At 43.4% G+C, this 18142-nt stretch overlaps 1 protein-coding gene across 1 annotated transcript in view; it reads right to left on the minus strand.

The window, feature by feature from the left end:
• Pus10 (Pseudouridine synthase 10) overlaps window positions 1-18142 on the minus strand; it is a 219546-nt gene that overhangs the window by 18463 nt on the left and 182941 nt on the right. Inside the window, exons 8-9 of the mRNA XM_068358729.1 lie at window positions 14903-15137; window positions 12362-12487 (exon numbers count right to left, since the gene is read on the minus strand). Of these exons, the coding sequence (XP_068214830.1) occupies window positions 12362-12487; window positions 14903-15137 (361 nt within the window). The remainder of the gene's footprint in view (window positions 1-12361; window positions 12488-14902; window positions 15138-18142) is intronic.

The following is an 18142-nucleotide window of genomic DNA, read 5'->3' on the forward strand; positions in this document are numbered from 1 at the left end:
AGAACACTGGACCCAGGGGAGAAATCCCCACAATCTGGTTCCGGTCTCCCCAGAAACAAAGGTAGTCTTGCAGTGGTGGCACGACAGGATGAACACCGAGATGGGGGATGCCCTTTGCACCCGACCCTCCGGAAGTCCTATTGTTTACGGATGCGTCGAAGGAAGGTTGGGGGCATCACCTACTCGACCAATCGACAAAGGGGAAAATGATCGAGCGAAGCAGCAAAGTACAGTAGGGTCCCGAATTATACGTGTTCGAATTATACGATTCCCCTTTTATGCGATTGCTATTTTCCAAAAATAAATTTTCTATATCTGCGAAGCTGTTCAAAGTCTGCTAATCGAGGACTACAAAACGTGTAATCAAAATACATTGTCTTTTTAAGTCTATTGGAAGCCCTAAAAACAGTGATTTATAATAAATGTTACAAAATGTTATTTTCATTAGTAAAATAAATTTTTGAATATACTTACCCAGTGATCATATAGCTGTCAGCTCTGCTGCCCGACAGAAAAACCTAAGGACAAAATACGCCAGCGATCGCTATACAGGTGGGGGGTGTACATCATCAGCGCCATCTGTCGAGCAGGTACTAAGTACTCCAATGTCAACAAAGAACCAATTTTCTCCTCGGTCCACTGGGTCTCTATTGGGGAGGAAGGGAGGGTCCTTTAATCTATGATCACCGGGTAAGTATATTCAAAAATTTATTTTACTAATGAAAATAACATTTTTCAATATTAAACTTACCCGGTGATCATATAGCTGATTCACACCCAGGGGGGGTGGGTAGAGACCAGCAATATATGTTAACATTAAGAGCTAAGTATTTTGTATTTCATTTTAGCAGTTATTCAAAATAACAAACATAAAATTAATAAGTACCTGGTAAGGAAGTCGACTTGAACAATTACTCTGCCTTTTTAAGTACGTCTTCCTTACTGAGCCTCGCGATCCTCATAGGATGCTGAGCGACTCCTAGGAGCTGAAGTATGAAGGGTTACAACCCATACTAAAGGACCTCATCAAAACCTCTAATCTAGGCGCTTCTCAAGAAAAGAATTTGACCACCCGCCAAATCAACCAGGATGCGAAAGGCTTCTTAGCCTTCCGTACAACCCAAAAAACAACAATAAAAACATTTCAAGAGAAAGATTAAAAAGGTTATGGGATTATGGGAATGTAGTGGTTGAGCCCTCACCCACTACTGCACTCGCTGCTACGAATGGTCCCAGGGTGTAGCAGTTCTCGTAAAGAGACTGGACATCTTTAAGGTAAAATGATGCGAACACTGACTTGCTTCTCCAATAGGTTGCATCCATTACACTCTGCAGAGATCTGTTTTGTTTGAAGGCCACTGAAGTTGCGACAGCTCTAACTTCATGTGTCCTTACCTTCAGCAAAGCAAGGTCTTCCTCATTCAGATGGGAATGAGCTTCTCGAATCAAAAGTCTGATATAATAAGAAACTGCATTCTTCGACATAGGTAAAGAAGGTTTCTTAATGGCGCACCATAAAGCTTCTGACTGTCCTCTTAATGGTTTGGTACGTCTCAAATAGTACTTAAGAGCTCTTACAGGGCATAGGACTCTTTCTTGTTCATTTCCAACCAAATTAGACAGGCTTGGAATATCGAACGATTTGGGCCAAGGACGAGAAGGAAGTTCGTTTTTGGCTAAAAAACCAAGCTGTAAGGAACATGTAGCCGTTTCAGATGTAAATCCAATGTTCCTGCTGAAGGCGTGTATCTCACTGACTCTTTTAGCTGTTGCCAAGCAGACGAGGAAAAGGGTCTTCAAAGTGAGATCTTTAAAAGAGGCTGATTGAAGTGGTTCGAACCTTTCTGACATAAGGAATCTTAGCACCACGTCTAAGTTCCAACCTGGTGTGGCCAACCGACGCTCCTTCGAGGTCTCAAAAGACTTAAGGAGGTCCTGTAGATCTTTGTTGTTGGAAAGATCTAAGCCTCTGTGACGGAAGACTGCTGCCAACATGCTTCTGTAACCCTTGATCGTGGGAGCTGAAAGAGATCTTTCCTTCCTTAGGTATAAAAGGAAGTCAGCTATCTGAGTTACAGAGGTACTGGTTGAGGATACTGAGACCGACTTGCACCAGCTTCGGAAGACTTCCCACTTCGACTGGTAGACTTTAAGAGTGGATGTCCTCCTTGCTCTAGCAATCGCTCTGGCTGCCTCCTTCGAAAAGCCTCTAGCTCTCGAGAGTCTTTCGATAGTCTGAAGGCAGTCAGACGAAGAGCGTGGAGGTCCACTCTTAGAGGAAGTGTTCTGGGAACGTCTACTAGCCATTGCAGTACCTCGGTGAACCATTCTCTCGCGGGCCAGAGGGGAGCAACCAACGTTAACCTTGTCCCTTCGTGAGAGGCGAACTTCTGCAGTACTCTGTTGACAATCTTGAACGGGGGGAATGCATAAAGGTCTAGATGGGACCAATCCAGAAGAAAGGCATCTATGTGAACTGCTGCTGGGTCCGGGATCGGTGAGCAATAAACTGGGAGCCTCTTGGTCATCGAGGTTGCAAACAGATCTATGGTAGGCTGACCCCACAAGGCCCATAGTCTCTTGCATACATTCTTGTGAAGGGTCCACTCTGTTGGGATGATTTGACCCTTCCGGCTGAGGTGGTCTGCCGTGACATTCATGCTGCCTTGAATGAACCTCGTTACTAGCGAAATGTTTCGATCTCTTGACCAGGTGAGGAGGTCCCTTGCGATCTCGTACAACGTCCTCGAATGAGTCCCTCCTTGCTTGGAGATGTACGCCAAGGCTGTGGTGTTGTCGGAGTTCACCTCCACCACCTTGCCTAGAAGGAGGGACTTGAAGCTTCTCAAGGCCAGATGAACTGCCAGTAGCTCCTTGCAGTTGATGTGTAACGATCTTTGATCCGCATTCCACGTGCCCGAGCATTCCCGACCGTCCAATGTCGCACCCCAGCCCGTGTCCGATGCGTCCGAGAAGAGAATGTGGTTGGGGGTCTGAACAGCCAGTGGCAGACCCTCTCTGAGGAGAATGTGTTCTTCCACCAAGTCAGTGCAGACTTCATCTTCTCGGAAATAGGAATCGAGACCGCTTCTAGCGTCTTGTCCTTTCTCCAGTGAACAGCTAGGTGAAATTGAAGGGGTCGGCGGTGGAGTCTCCCTAACGCGATGAACTGTTCCAGTGATGAAAGCGTCCCCTATCAGACTCATCCACTGTCTGACTGAACATCGGTCCTTCTTCAGCATGTTCTGGATGCATTCTTGGGCTTGACTGATTCTGGGGGCCGACGGAAAAGCCCCGAAAAGCTTGACTCTGAATCTCCATACCTAGGTATACTATAGTCTGGGATGGGACGAGTTGGGACTTTTCCATATTGACCAGGAGACCCAATTCCTTGGTCAGTTCCAGAGTCCATTTTAGATTCTCCAGACAGCGACGACTTGACGAAGCTCTTAAAAGCCAGTCGTCCAAATAGAGGGAGGCTCTGATGTCTGCTAAATGCAGGAATTTGGCAATATTCCTCATCAGTTTCGTAAAAACAAGAGGAGCCGTGCTTAGGCCAAAGCACAGGGCTTGAAACTGGTATACCACCTTCCCGAAAACGAACCTTAGAAAAGGTTGGGAATCTGGGTGGATGGGAACGTGAAAGTAAGCGTCCTTTAGGTCCAACGAGACCATCCAGTCTTCCTTCCTGACCGATGCTAGAACCGACTTTGTCGTCTCCATGGTGAACGTCTGCTTTGTGACAAAGACATTCAGGGCACTGACGTCTAGCACCGGCCTCCAACCGCCTGTCTTCTTCGCCACTAAGAAGAGACGGTTGTAGAAGCCCGGGGATTGATGGTCCCGGACTTTGACTACCGCTCCCTTTTGTAGTAAGAGAGACACCTCTTGCTGCAAAGCTAGTCTCTTGTCCTCCTCTCTGTACCTGGGAGAGAGGTCGATGGGAGTTGTTGCTAGAGGGGGCTTGCTCAAGAATGGAATCTTGTACCCCTCTCTGAGTAACTCACAGATTGTGCGTCTGCGCCCCTGTTCTCCCAGGCCTGCCAGTAGTTCTTGAGCCTGGCTCCCACTGCTGTCTGAAGAAGGTGGCAGTCAGACTCTGCCTTTAAAGGACTTGGAACCCCTTCTTCTTGCTCCCGCATTGACCTTCGGCACGAGCACCTCCTCTGCTGGCGGCTCTGCCACGAAAGGGCGGAATGAATCTTGATGCTGGAGTGTCCAACCTGGGTCTAGGCACAGAAGGCAAAGGGGTGGCTTTGCGTGCGGATGACGCAACCAGGTCATGAGTGTCTTTCTGGATCAAGGAGGCGGCAATCTCCTTGATCAACTCCTCAGGGAAGAGACACTTCGAGAGAGGAGCAAACATAAGCTCCAACTTTTGACATGGGGTGACTCCAGCTGACAAGAAGGAGCAAAGGTGATCCCGCTTCTTGAGGACCCCGGACACGAAAGAAGCCGCAAGCTCACTAGAACCATCCTGTATGGCTTTGTCCATGCAGGACATAAATGAGCATGGAAGTTTCCTTATCAGAAGGGGAGGTCTTCCTGCTCAACGCTCCCAAACACCAGTCCAAGAAGTTAAAGACTTCGAATGCACGGAAAACTCCTTTCATAAGATGGTCCATATCCGAAGGAGTCCAGCAAATCTTGGAGCGTCTCATAGCCAGCCTGCGGGGAGAGTCTACCAGACTTGAGAAGTCGCCCTGGGCAGAGGCAGGAACTCCCAAGCCGAGAACTTCTCCCGTGGCATACCAGACGCTAGATCTGGAAGCAAGCTTGGCCGGGGGAAACATGAAGGTTGTCTTCCCAAGTTGCTTTTTGGACTGCAACCACTCTCCCAGTACCCTTAAAGCTCTCTTGGACGAGCGAGCGAGTACGAGCTTCGTAAAGGCAGGTGCTGCTGACTGCATGCCTAAAGCGAACTCAGAGGGAGGCGAGCGTGGTGCTGCAGACACAAACTGATCCGGATATAAATCCTTGAACAGCGCAAGCACTTTCCTAAAGTCTAAGGAGGGAGGCGTGGTCTTGGGTTCGTCGATGTCCGAGTGTTGGTCGTCAAGATGTGCAGCGTCGTCATCATCAGAGAGTCCATCGTCTGAATGTTGAGGAGGAAGCGGCAAAGGAGTAGGTAAAGCTGGTCGGCTGAGTCCGGCAGCACGGGTGCATGCGTAGCTGCACTGGACCCAACATCATGGAACTGTTGGTCAGTCTGAGAACTGGCAACAACCATAGCTGAGTGGGGACGCAAAGCGTCTACTCCTGACTGTGGTCGGATAGCGGAGACCACCGTGGGTTGCGGAGGCTGACGCACCGCGTCAAAACACGGCAACTTAACTCCACCCTCCTGTTGTTGTGGTAGCACACGAACGTCAACGGAGGGTTCCGTGCGTCGGTGAACGTCAACATGCGTCTGGCAGGGTCGACTGCGCATGGGTGGTGGAGCTCTCACAACTGGAGTGCGGGAGCAGGTAGCCTCAGCGTCTGCTGGGCGCACAACCGTGGTTGGTTGTAGGCTAACGGGTGCAGCGTCAACCTTCTCCGCACGATACTCCTGCATGAAGGAAGCTAACTGAGTCTGCATAGACTGTAGCAAAGACCACTTAGGGTCTACAGCAGCTGGTGCGGCAACAGACGGAGTTACTGCCTGTTGCGGTACCACTTTGCCTCTCTTAGGAGGTGTGCAGTCGTCGGAGGACTGCAGCGAGTCCGAACTGACCCAGTGGCTACACCTGGGCCGTTGGACTTGCTCGGAAGGGACCTTGCGTTTAAGAGGCCGTGAGACCTTGGTCCATCGTTTCTGGCGTGAAACCTCTTCCGCAGACGAGGAATGAACGGGCTCACTCGTCTTCTTGTGGGTGGGACAATCTAGGCAAGATACGTCCGAAACCACGGAGGGAACGTCTGTCCGCTGATTAAAGCCTGTCGAACCCTTTGGTCGTACGACATTGCTTCTCCCCTGGGCTTGGGAGCTTGCAAGAGGTCCCGGACTGGGAGGACGACAGGCACGAACAGACGCACCCTCATGCGTAACACTGACACTTTTCACTGCACTAACACTCACTTCACTTCCCACTGCACTTTTACCTTTCAACTCCCTGACGTCAGCCATGAGTTGATTACGGTCATTCGCCAATGACTCGACTCTCTCACCCAGAGCCTGGATGGCACGCATCATATCTGCCATCGAAGGTTGATGAGAGCTAGCAGGGGGGTCGGGTGCAACCACTACAGGGGAAGGAATAGGTTGTGGGGCATGGGGAGAGGACAAATCAACTGAGCGAGACGAACTCCTCCTTACTCTATCTCTCTCTAGCCTACGTGCATATTTCAGGAATTCTTGAAAATCGAATTCCGAAAGCCCAACGCATTCCTCACATCGATCTTCCAATTGACAGGCTTTACCCCTACAATTGGAACAAATGGTGTGAGGATCGATAGAGGCCTTCGGAAGACGCCTTGAACAGTCCCTAGCGCTACACTTCCTGTACTTGGGACTTGAGAAGGGTCAGACATCTTGAATTAGTCAAAGGGGGAATTCAAAATCTATCCAAGTCGTCAACAAATAATCCAAAATTCAATAAAAGAATGCAAGGAAGTATTGAAGATAACTTCTGCACAGCGATAGCTAATAACCAGAAATGAATACTTCACCAAATAACGTGAAAATCAATCCAGAAAACAAGAGCGTATTTAGTAGGTCTTGCCGGTGGCACGACAGAGAGGAAATTGGTTCTTTGTTGACATTGGAGTACTTAGTACCTGCTCGACAGATGGCGCTGATGATGTACACCCCCACCTGTATAGCGATCGCTGGCGTATTTTGTCCTTAGGTTTTTCTGTCGGGCAGCAGAGCTGACAGCTATATGATCACCGGGTAAGTTTAATATTGAAAAACAATATTAACATTACATCTTATTAACGTAATTTCATAATAAAAAGCCTATTTAAGGATAAAATTCCACATCAACAATGAAATCAACTGTTAACTGTGCGAGTCCAGCTTGCAAAATGTAAACAGAATTGTGGTTACGTTCTCAGCAATCTTTATCTTTCTCCAACCTTTCGATAATTTTAATGGTAGTGTTAATGATGGTATATTAAAGCATTATTTTTGTTTAGTACAGTATATATTAAAGCTTTATTTTTCCCTTTGGGCGTTCAAGGTTTTCACGAGTAGACTGGGTTCGTTTATCGGCAGTGAATAGCCTAACTTCGGTAACGAGTCGGCAATATTTTGTCATATTTTAAACAGTATACATTTGATTTGCAAAGATTGGTTTTGTAGACTACACGGTATAATTGTAAAAATCTCTCTCTATCTCTCTCTCTCTCTCTCTCTCTCTCTCTCTCTCTCTCTCTCTCTCTCTCTCTCTCTCTCTCGAGAGAGAGAGAGAGAGAGAGAGAGAGAGAGAGAGAGAGAGAGAGAGAGAGATATTTGATGCCAAAAATCCCCCCCCCTCTCTCTCTCTCTCTGTAAGAAATAAAACCTTAGTTCACATATGGCAACCTGAGTTTAAGAATGAAATTAACATGACTATTGTTAGTTGTGGCGATCAATTCCTCGCTTCAGGAGGTACACAAAACAAAAACACGGCATTCGATTACAACAGCTGATATATTCTCTCTCTCTCTCTCTCTCTCTCTCTCTCTCTCTCTCTCTCTCTCTCCTCTCTCTCTCTCTCTCTCTCTCTCTCTCTCTCTCTCTCACTCTCGTGTTATACAATACTTACAAATAGATGAAGAAACCAAAATCTTAAAGTGTCAATTAAATACGAAACAAAAAAATTATACCGTGTATACATCCATTTCAATCATAGCTTAAAATACGGTATCCGATTTCGTCAGCAAACCACAATTTTTTAGGAAACATCATTTTATTCTAGAAAATTGCTACTCATTAAATAGTTAATTGCGCTTTAAGAAAACATGTGCATTTGTTTTTTAATTTCGGGAGAGTTTTAAAAATCGAGTATTGCTGACTTCTTTTTGTTTTACTTCTGGCTGTGATCAGATCAGCTGATGTCTAGTTGCCACTCTCGGGAGCGTACGAATACAGTAACAAAGTATTGTTTACTGTATACCATTTCTTAACGTATTCAAACCATCTATACAGTTAGTTAATATTACATAAGCACCAATGTGTTTTAATCTATCATATTTTTTGTTTAGTACTATTAAAACACACTCACTCTCTCTCTCTCTCTCTCTCTCTCTCTCTCTCTCTCTCTCTCTCCCCCCTACCTTTCGCTACCTCTCATTTTTTACCTCTATCTCTCTAACAAATGAAATCTTTGTGGCTTCACAAAGTATTCATTATATTAAAAATCCATCATGATTCAATTTTCCTTACTTTCTCCAAACTTGCACCATCTCTGTCACATTGAACGTTATAGCGGTAACTTATTGTTCGATGACTTTAAAACCCGGCCTAGTACTTTCTTCTTCTTTTACTTTTTTTTTCTGATGGTTCCATAATTGAGGTGGGTACAAGTTGACTTTTAACTGAAGTTAGGAAAAGTATTTTGGATATGAAATGGACAATGATCTTTCGTAACAGTTTAGAATTATCGTAAATTATCATTCTGTCATTAGCGGCAGTTTGTTATTGTTGATTACACGCAAAAAGAAAAAACGAAGTTTTCCTGCTTTGCTACGTATGTAGGAATTTATACTGTATAGATACGGTAAATAATATTTGTAATAACATGTTTACTAAAAGCTTTTAATATCATTATTTATCACTTTGATCATGCGTGTTTAATGCCTTCGTTTGTTTATTATGATCGAAGATGGAGCGTACAGTAAACGAATGGAAGGTTTCCGTTTCACGCGGCGTCATAAAGAAAAACATTATATAAATGGCATTCATTTAATTTATTTGGAAGTTCTAAGAAAAATTAAATAGAACATTGGTAATAACAAAATCAACATATAATCAATACTTGGTAAGATTGCTGTCAATGCAAAAACTAACCTATACACAGATGTGTAAATGCGTCTGTTTCTTCGTTATGATCACAGATAAACGTAAACAAAACATTGGTTGTCGTTTTTTATTGTGCTTTTTGGCGTGTTTAGGAAACGCATGATATAAAAGCGCCTTTATTTTGATAATTCTGAATTTTCAATGAATCAACAAAACCTAGTCTATAGAGTGATGGTTTTCTATTCACCAGTTGTTTTATATAATAGATATGACAAACATTAAAATTTGTCTGTATTTTGGGTCGTGTTATAACGGGAAATATACGGTGTTTACACCCATCCTGGTTGTAATTTTAACCTTTTTCAAGTTATTAGAACTTTAAAGTATATTAAATGTTTGATTTATCCACAAGAACAATTTCATATTATAAAAAAATATAGTATAGTACATCGAAAGTATTGGAAATGGGAAGTAAACACGTTTGAATAGGCAAGTTGCTGGTTGCCATGGCCCCAATGGAATTATTTCTGTTTGTTGTGTGTTTCGAAATATACGATTTTCCATTTATACGAGGTCATTGATCGACCAAATTCTCGCATAATTCGGGACCCTACCGTACCACATAAACGTGCTAGAGATGATGGCTGTGCTGAGGGCGAGTCAAGAATTCGTTCATCTCCTCCGGGGGAATACAGTGGCGTTGATGTGCGACAACACCACAGTAGTAGCCTACGTAAAGAAGAAAGGGGGTCTAAAGTCGAAAGAACTATGCGCGTTATCGACAGAACTTCTAGAATGGGCGGCAGAAGAAGGGATCGAGTTCACAGCAAGGTTCATCCCGGGAAAGAAGAACGTCCTGGCAGACGGCCTCAGCAGAATAGGCCAGGTAATAGGGTCAGAGTGGACTCTACACCCAAGGATAGCTCAGTCGGTCATACTGAAGTGGGGTTCCCCAGTAGTATACCTTTTCGCCACACGTCTGAACGCCCAACTCCCCGTGTTCTGTTCTCCAGTCCCAGATCCGTCAGCAGCGTTCGAGGACGCCTTCCAACACCTTTGGGACGGCCTCGATGTGTACGCCTTCCCCCCCTTCGGAATGATACGACAAGTCCTCAACAGAGTAAGAACAACAGCCAACCTTCAGATGACTTTGGTCGCACCTTGGTAGCCGGAGAGGGAGTGGTTCGCAGACCTAAAAGAACTGGACCTTCTTCCTCCTTGGCTGCTCCCGGACAGGCCAGACCTTCTTCGTCAGCCCCACTTCCAAAGGTTTCACGAAAACCCTCGGTCCCTCCGCCTTCACGCGTGGAGGTTATCGAGCGGCTTCTGAAGAAAGATGGATTCTCATCGAGGACCGCGACGAGGATGTCGGGTTACTTAAGGCGTTCCTCTATAGCTGTCTACCAAGCGAAAGGGGCAGTCTTCTCGAAATGGTGCGCTTCCCGGAATATCAAACCCTTGGGGGCCTCGATCCACGACGTGGCGGACTTCCTGGTGTATCTCAGGGACGATCTGGGCTCTTCCATTCCAGCAATAAAAGGAGTGAGGGCAGCGTTAGGTCAAGTCTTCCTCCTGAAGGGCATTGACTTGGGAGCCTCCCATCACATCTCGATGCTCATCAGGAGCTTTGAGCAGTCATGCCCCCCACAGGAGGTGAGGGTACCGCAGTGGGACCTAGCCATAGTACTCAAAGCCCTGTCAGAACCGCCCTTTGAGCCCCTCAAGGACATCCTGGATAAGGAGCTCACCCTCAAAACGGTCTTCCTCTTAGCCCTGACTTCGGGGAAGAGGGTTAGCGAGTTGCACGGATTATCGTACGAGGTCTCACACTCAAAAGGATGGTGTGAGGCCTCGTTTAAGTTCGTTCCTAACTTTGTGGCCAAAACGCAGAACCCAACTTGTTGGGACCCTCGGTTCGAGGGCTTTTCGGTCCCAGCGATCCCTCGGTCGGACAACCCTAAAGACTTACTCTTATGCCCGGTCAGAGCAGTAAGAAAATACCTTGAAAGGACTTCCAGGCTCCGACCTGAGTTTAAGAGTTTATTCATCTCGACCGGTTGGGTGAAGAAACCAGTCTCCAAGAACTCAATCTCCTTTTGGTTGCGACAGGTGATCAAGAGAGCTTACGATGCTTCGGGAACCCCTCTCCCAGGCAGACCAAGGCCTCATGATATTAGGGGTCTAGGCGCCTCCCTAGCGTTTGAGAAGAACATGGCCGTGGGCCAAATCCTGAAAGCGGGTACCTGGTCCAGACAGTCCACTTTCACAGAACATTACCCGAAGGACTGTTCTAGGAAATCCTTGGACGGGTTCGCCCTTGGCCCAGTCATATCGGCCCTGCAAAAGATTTAAGGTCATGGCCCCAGGGAAACCGGGGGCGGTAAGCCAAGAGACACACGTTCAGCCCTTACCTTTCCCCTTATCATCCTTCCCCTGGCCCTTAATCCCCGGGGTGGGCGTGACTCAAGAGGCCCTGGCGGCCAGGATATACGTCTTCAGCAAGAAATACGTCTCAGAAGTAATGGTACAGAGGTAAGCCACTTAGACACTAAGTTAGTTTTTTGGGTAGTTTCCCCTATTTTCATTTAGTTTTCTAGTAGGTAGTCATCGGAACCTAGTTCCCCTTTCTAGGTTCCCTTTTTTTGCCCGCTCGTGCTCCCGACCTTCAGACCCTAGTCCCTGCAGGACACTCCCACCTTCTAAAGTTTAAGTCTCCTAAGAAAGTAGTTCTAGGTAAGTACTCTGTGTTGGAACAAATCACAAATTTTTAAGTAATTTGTATTTTTCCTAACATACTTACCTAGAACTACTTTCGGGTTATGGCCCGCCCATCCTTCCCCGAGGGTCCTGCAGGATTGAGGAGAACCCTTTTTTGCAACGAAACTTACTGAGGAGCACGACCTGAGCTAGCACGCTCTCCAACCCCGGGTCGCCTCAGGGCGCGTATCACTCCGCCTGAGGTCACCCATAGAAAATGGGAATAGGGTAAACTACACAAAATTCTGGTCGGTTGGGAAAGAGTTACTAGTAACTCCTAAGAAAGTAGTTCTAGGTAAGTATGTTAGGAAAAATACAAATTACTTAAAAATTTGTAATATTAATATAAATATAATTTATAAATTAATCATGAGTTGCTAATGAACACATTTTATTGATGAAAAATAATCTATTTAGAAAAGCAAGTCTTCAAAGTATGTTTTGCTAATATGATTTAATCTTTGAATGTCAAGACTGTCTGGACTAGGGTAATCATATAGCAAAGGAAGAATAAAAGATTAGGGGTTTAGAATCTGGTAAAAAGGCTTTAAACGTAAAGATTATTAGACATGTACAAAGGTCCAAGAAATCTTAGAAGAATGTAATACATGAAGCCCTAGCCCTCATTATCATACTATTAACTGCCTAAATTTACTATATTTGTTAAATGTCCCTTACCTCAACATCTAGAGCAATAATGTCTACATCAAGGCCTAATATACTTCTCAAGTTTGGTGTTGTTCTGCCTAAATCTCCATGAACAAATTCCTTTATATAAGTCCCTGCTTGAGTTGTTAGGTGAAGCTGAAAGTGAAAAAATACCACAATAAAATTGACAATGCAATTTGTAAATCATATAAAGGAAATCTTATTTTCTTTCATCAAAACAAACAGCCTAAAATTATTTTCCAAAATTTAGAGCAATCGTTAACAAAAATCTTTAAATACAACTCCAATTTCAAACTTTCAGAATTTATTGGCATTGCCTAGCCATAATAACAATTCAATCTAATAACTAGTAGTCTGTTTCATTCAAAAACATTGGTTTAATGTACCTTAAAACAAAAATTAATTTTAATAATGAAAATTTTTATTTCTATACTAAGCTGCTGTTCATATTGCTTCTCTGGAATTTTGGTTTCGTCGACATTTACTAAAAACATTCCTGTTTTTTTCTTTTCAATAAAACAATGAGACAATCAATTATTCCCTATATTTTTTTACACCACAGGTCAGTAAGGAGGAGGGTGGGCATGCTTATGAAAATATGGAACTTTCATAATAAAATGAATAATAACAATTCTTACCAGGATAATTTAGATAGCCCTTAATCTCAAAAATACACCTGCAACCCGGCTACCTCCTATACTGTAACCTGGTTGGTAAATCAGTTGTGGCCTTACAAATGGGGGTAAAGACTTGGGAGTATTATTATTATGACAAATCCATATTAAACATTACCTTAATCTGTCTACCCCAATTACCCATGAAGTGAAGGAGGGACTAGGACAAATTTTATTTTTTAGACAAGGACCAAGATTAGTGTCAGAAACCAATAAAACAAAATGAGTGACCTCGAGCAGAGCAACTTATTCTAGCAACAAATAAGTCTTCTTGCTAAATGTTTGAATAACTAACTGAACTCAAGAATCTTAATATGTTTAGTGTCAAATCAAGACAGGTAAATCCAGGATGAGTTCATGGTCGGACTATATGGTATAAGCAAGGAACCCAAAGGGGAATTGCCTAACCAGAACCATGAGAGCAGCTACAGCACAAGTGATACTGAAGTCCATCCATCTCGTATGTGACCTCGGTGACACAAGGAGGAGTTTAGAGAGTGGCAGGCGATCCTGTCACCACGAGAGAGTGATCCGACAGGTCCCACCCTGGTATGCACCAGATGCGGGGGTGTGTGTGTGTGTGTGTGTGTGTGTGTGTGTGTGTGTGTGTGTGTGTGTGTGTGTGTGTGGACTGTGTCTTCACAAGGAGTCAAGAAAGGACCAGACCCTTGGCAACCTCCCTATCCCAGATGCCCCTCCAGCACCAAAAGGGAGGGGCACGGAACAGCTAGCAACAGAGAACAGAGCAGCACATCTCAAGTAAGAATTTAGCACAGAGAAAAGGCAGAGGTGACTCAGTCCCTAGAAAGAGCGCTTGAACTAAAAACCGGTAGTTCTGAATGGCTAACATGGGGGGGAAGACCCAAAGGATCCTAATGAAGCCAGCAAATGTACCAGTGTGACAAACTGGAACTTGTTCTCGCAAATGTGATTAACACCAGGAGGAGAGGGGCTGAAAAAACAATTCAGTCTGAAAGACAGAGTGCCAAGATCACTCTGACTGGTCTGGTGATCATTGGAGGGTTAATAGAAGATGAACGGCAGACGACCACATTGACACGAAAGAAACTGTATGTGATAATTTCCCCGGAACTGAACCAGGCTCCCACCAGGGAGGGAGCAACCGAGCCTCCCCGAGTCACTGGTAGGATCTAGCTGTGTGATCCGAAAAAAAGATGTTCCAAATGCTCTAATTCTTTAGATAAGCAAAGGGCAATAAGGGTGCTAGATACAGCTGGGAAGCATAAGGATGTAATGCTTCAGGGGAAAATTCTAATCAAGGTATTACTTTTTATTTCTTCTTTTCTAAGGCAACAAAGGTTGGTTGGGAGGTTGAAACTAATTATCAAGAACAGTGGGAATAAAGATGTAAAGGCAGATATTGCTTAAATCATAATTGTCTCTCCTGATTTGTTAATAAGTTTGTCTAGCCTACTTTTTTATTCTGTTTGAAAGTAAGAAACAGAATTTCAAAGAGAAAAACAAAGTGCACAGAGGGGAGACTATAGGGGTAGAGAGAGAGAAGTTTTGTTTTTTATTCTAAGATTGTGAAGTTCACGCATTGCAAATAATGGCATTATGAATCACACATAAGTTTCATTGAAATATAAATATCTAGCTCTTTATGCATTACTGAAACCAATAAATAGAGGTATAGAATCATGAAATAAAATACTACAAAATGTCCTATCACTTACTTCATCAGCCAGATGCACACTTTCCGATTATAATTTCATGAAGGCTTTGAACTCAGATCCACAAAATTTACAGAAGTTTATATAAGTTCTTAGGTAACAAAGATTAATTACAATTTCCCCTGTGCAATAACAAATTTTAAGCATAACAGCAACTGATTAAGTAATAAGATGAAAGATACCTTGAAAAAGAAACTGTCAATGCAGGAAGCCCGCATTTCATGAATAATCCTAGGACGAGTTAACAATGGTCTTCTGTGCAGGACTCTTACAGGTGTCTTCTGCTGGACAACAAGTTCCTTCATTCCAGACAACTGACTTAACAATAATGGGTCATAACCACCTCGAACAATGCATAAAGCGCAGTATGCTTTAGTTTTCTCCTCTTCTCCCTCTTTTAGATTTTTTATATCCTTCCTGAAATTAGTCACCAATGAAGGGAAAAGAATTAATTGTAGCATTGGATTGCAAATTTAGTGAAGTTAATTTATGCAAGTAAATCTATAACTTTATGAATGCCAGTGTATTGCTTATACTTTGTTATATAAAATTCTTAAGTACACAAATGGTCATACAGAAGAGAGCGTGATAACTAGATCAAAGCAAACTTATAGGAAAGAAGATGCAAGGGCACAAGAAAAATTAGGATATATTTTACCTATCAGAAACAGCAAATCATTGCAGAACACAAAAAAGACATGGAGCACATAATGACAGACTGACTTTTTCATAATTTAAAGGGCTTAAGTGTAAAAAAATATAATAATGCTAGTAATAAAATTACATAAAATATTAAAACTCAATAAAAAAAAAATTAAAAGGGTGAAACCTGCAACATCCTGAAATCAGTGTATATTAACCCGAAAGTTGGCTAAAATGATTTACAGTATTTTGTTTTAATAAAGTAACAGAAATACGTCTCATTTACTTTGTAATATTAGATTATAACCTGCCTGGGTGGAATGGGGTCTATCCAAGGTCCTATTTCAAATGTTCTCATGAAGTATAGCAAGGATGCTGTCCTGTAATTGGGAACCTCATCCTTGAAGGAAGGAAGAGTAGCAAAATAGGAACATAAAACAACATCATCCTCATAGAGCAAAGGGCTATCCCTTCAAGAGGATTGCCATCAATAGCATTCTTCTTCAGTACAGATACTGATACCAAAGAAATTATGATCATCATTGGAGAACATATGTTTTATATATTCCATATGCATAAATATGACAACAAAAGCTTTTACAGTAATTTGAAGGGAAGCAACACTTACTTTAATGAGTCTCTTTGAATGAAAACACAGAAGAGGACTTTACAATGCCTGAAGCACCAAAACCTTCTGGACCAGCAACCGAAAGTGGCACTACGGTTAAAAGTACAGTATAATCATTTTGGAAATGAGATGACCAAAGGCAGTGACAAACCAATTTTTTTTTCTAAAATCAAAGCTACAGGTATAAAATAAATTACACTCTAACACCAGAAAAAAGTGATATTTGATAACATACCTGGTAGTGCAATTTAATACGATAAAACATTTACCAATGGAAAAACACAAATGCAAGATACCAAAATTATTGATATGATATTCAGGCTAATAACATGAAATTAATGAAAATTGGGTTTGATTAATTGAAGAAAGTGAATAAAAAGTAAAGTCAAAAGAATGAAAAGGGCAGCTGCCTACCAATGGGTCCAGGAGCAAATGCTACTTATGTCTTTAAGATAGAATATATGTACCTGGGAAACTTTGAAACTGCAAATACAGCTAAATAAAATGGCTGGATTTGTCTTTGAGGTGTTTTATTCAAATAACCATTTTTGGGCTCAGGTCATGTCATCCTGATGGAAGGTTCCTTTAAGTAGCTTCCTAGGGTATATTTGACTACAGTGATATTCCCAGAGAATTTAACTTAAGGTCTCCAGAATTCTAACTCCTGGCGCGAATATCTTTAAAGTTTCCTTTTAAGATATTGCATAATATCAGGGGACGTATTCTTGACATGCCACATAGCGTTTACGCTTCGAGGGGGAAAAGTGGCAAAATAAAAGAGGAGCCGTTAATAAGGTTCCCTTCCTCCGTTACTGTTTGAGTACCCAGATGGCGCCATAATCGCCGCCATCTTTATTCCTTTTTCTGTAGCGATCTTGCTCGGTGGTTTTCCCAGTGCTCTCTCATAATTTGGATTTATTATGCAATCTCCAGCCTCTTCTGCCACTGGAAAGTTGAGTATTTGATTCTTATGCTGTATAGATTTAGCTCTGGCCGTAAAGTAAAAAAAGTTGAATCGAATTAAACTAATTTTTTGGCAGAGCTATTGCCTGAACCGGAGGCATCTTCGGCGCTGTCGTTCGTAACGCGTGAGTTATTTAGTTAGCCAGAAAGACTTTCCCGGTATAATAGCTTAAATAAAAATAATTAGCTATTTAGTCTTCATTGCTAGGAATTAATTATATTATGCCAATAGTATTCACATTAGTTTCGGCGAATTAGGTAGCCGATCATGTTTACGCTAGGCTTCCTAGCCTAGGCGTTATAGTTTACTTTATTGCATGATATAATGTGTTCCTGGTGCTAATAAATTTAAATGAAGATATTAGGCAATTTACACAAGTAAGATATATTGATTGCATATAAAATTTCCTCTTCCAAGATAGTATACGAAAGACCTTCGATGAGCTAGGTAGTCGATCTCACTGTCACTAGGCTAGTAGCCTAGGGGCTTTAGTATACTTTCATACAACCTCCCCAGTTACCCTCATATATAGGGTAATCCCTCCTTCCCTCTGAGTGTAGCCTAAGGCTACAATCCTGGTTGGTCTTGCTTCGAGTTGTCATTCAGGCAAGACTAGGCTAAGGTTTTTTCCGCCCCTTCCCCTAGCTGCAGATGGTAAGCTTTGGGTTTAGGTCAGAGCCTCAGAGTACTTGTTGTGTGCCGGCAACTGGTCGACAGGGTGAATGCATTCCCCTATCGGGTTTGGTTGTTGGCATAAGAGGCTTTACCTCCCTAGACTGCACTTGAAGGGGTCATGTGATTCCCCCTTCTCCCTGTGGTTTAGTCGACTAGTCCTGTGCTCGCAGACCCTAGGCTGAAGAATAGAGATTATTCTGCTGCCTAGGATGGCGCCGGCACTGGAACTCTGTTTCTCTATGATTAAGGGCGGCGGCTAGATGATTGCTGGCCCCTTTACTGTATTGGCAGACCCTAGGCTGGGGAATGAATTCTCCGTCCGCCTAGGATGGCGCCGATACTGAAACAGAGCTTCCTCAAGGTGTGGTAGGACCGGCATACTGCCGCCTCCTCTCACACTTTATACAGGACCCTTTTTCCCTCCACATTCTGTCCTTTAGTGATGGCCTAGCCATCACATCCCTTTGGCCGTCGTCCTGCAATCTCACCGCTTGCCGGCAGGTTGTAGGGCTG

Source organism: Palaemon carinicauda, chromosome 35 (assembly GCF_036898095.1).
Source record: "Palaemon carinicauda isolate YSFRI2023 chromosome 35, ASM3689809v2, whole genome shotgun sequence".
Classification (NCBI taxonomy): Eukaryota; Metazoa; Arthropoda; class Malacostraca; order Decapoda; family Palaemonidae; genus Palaemon; species Palaemon carinicauda.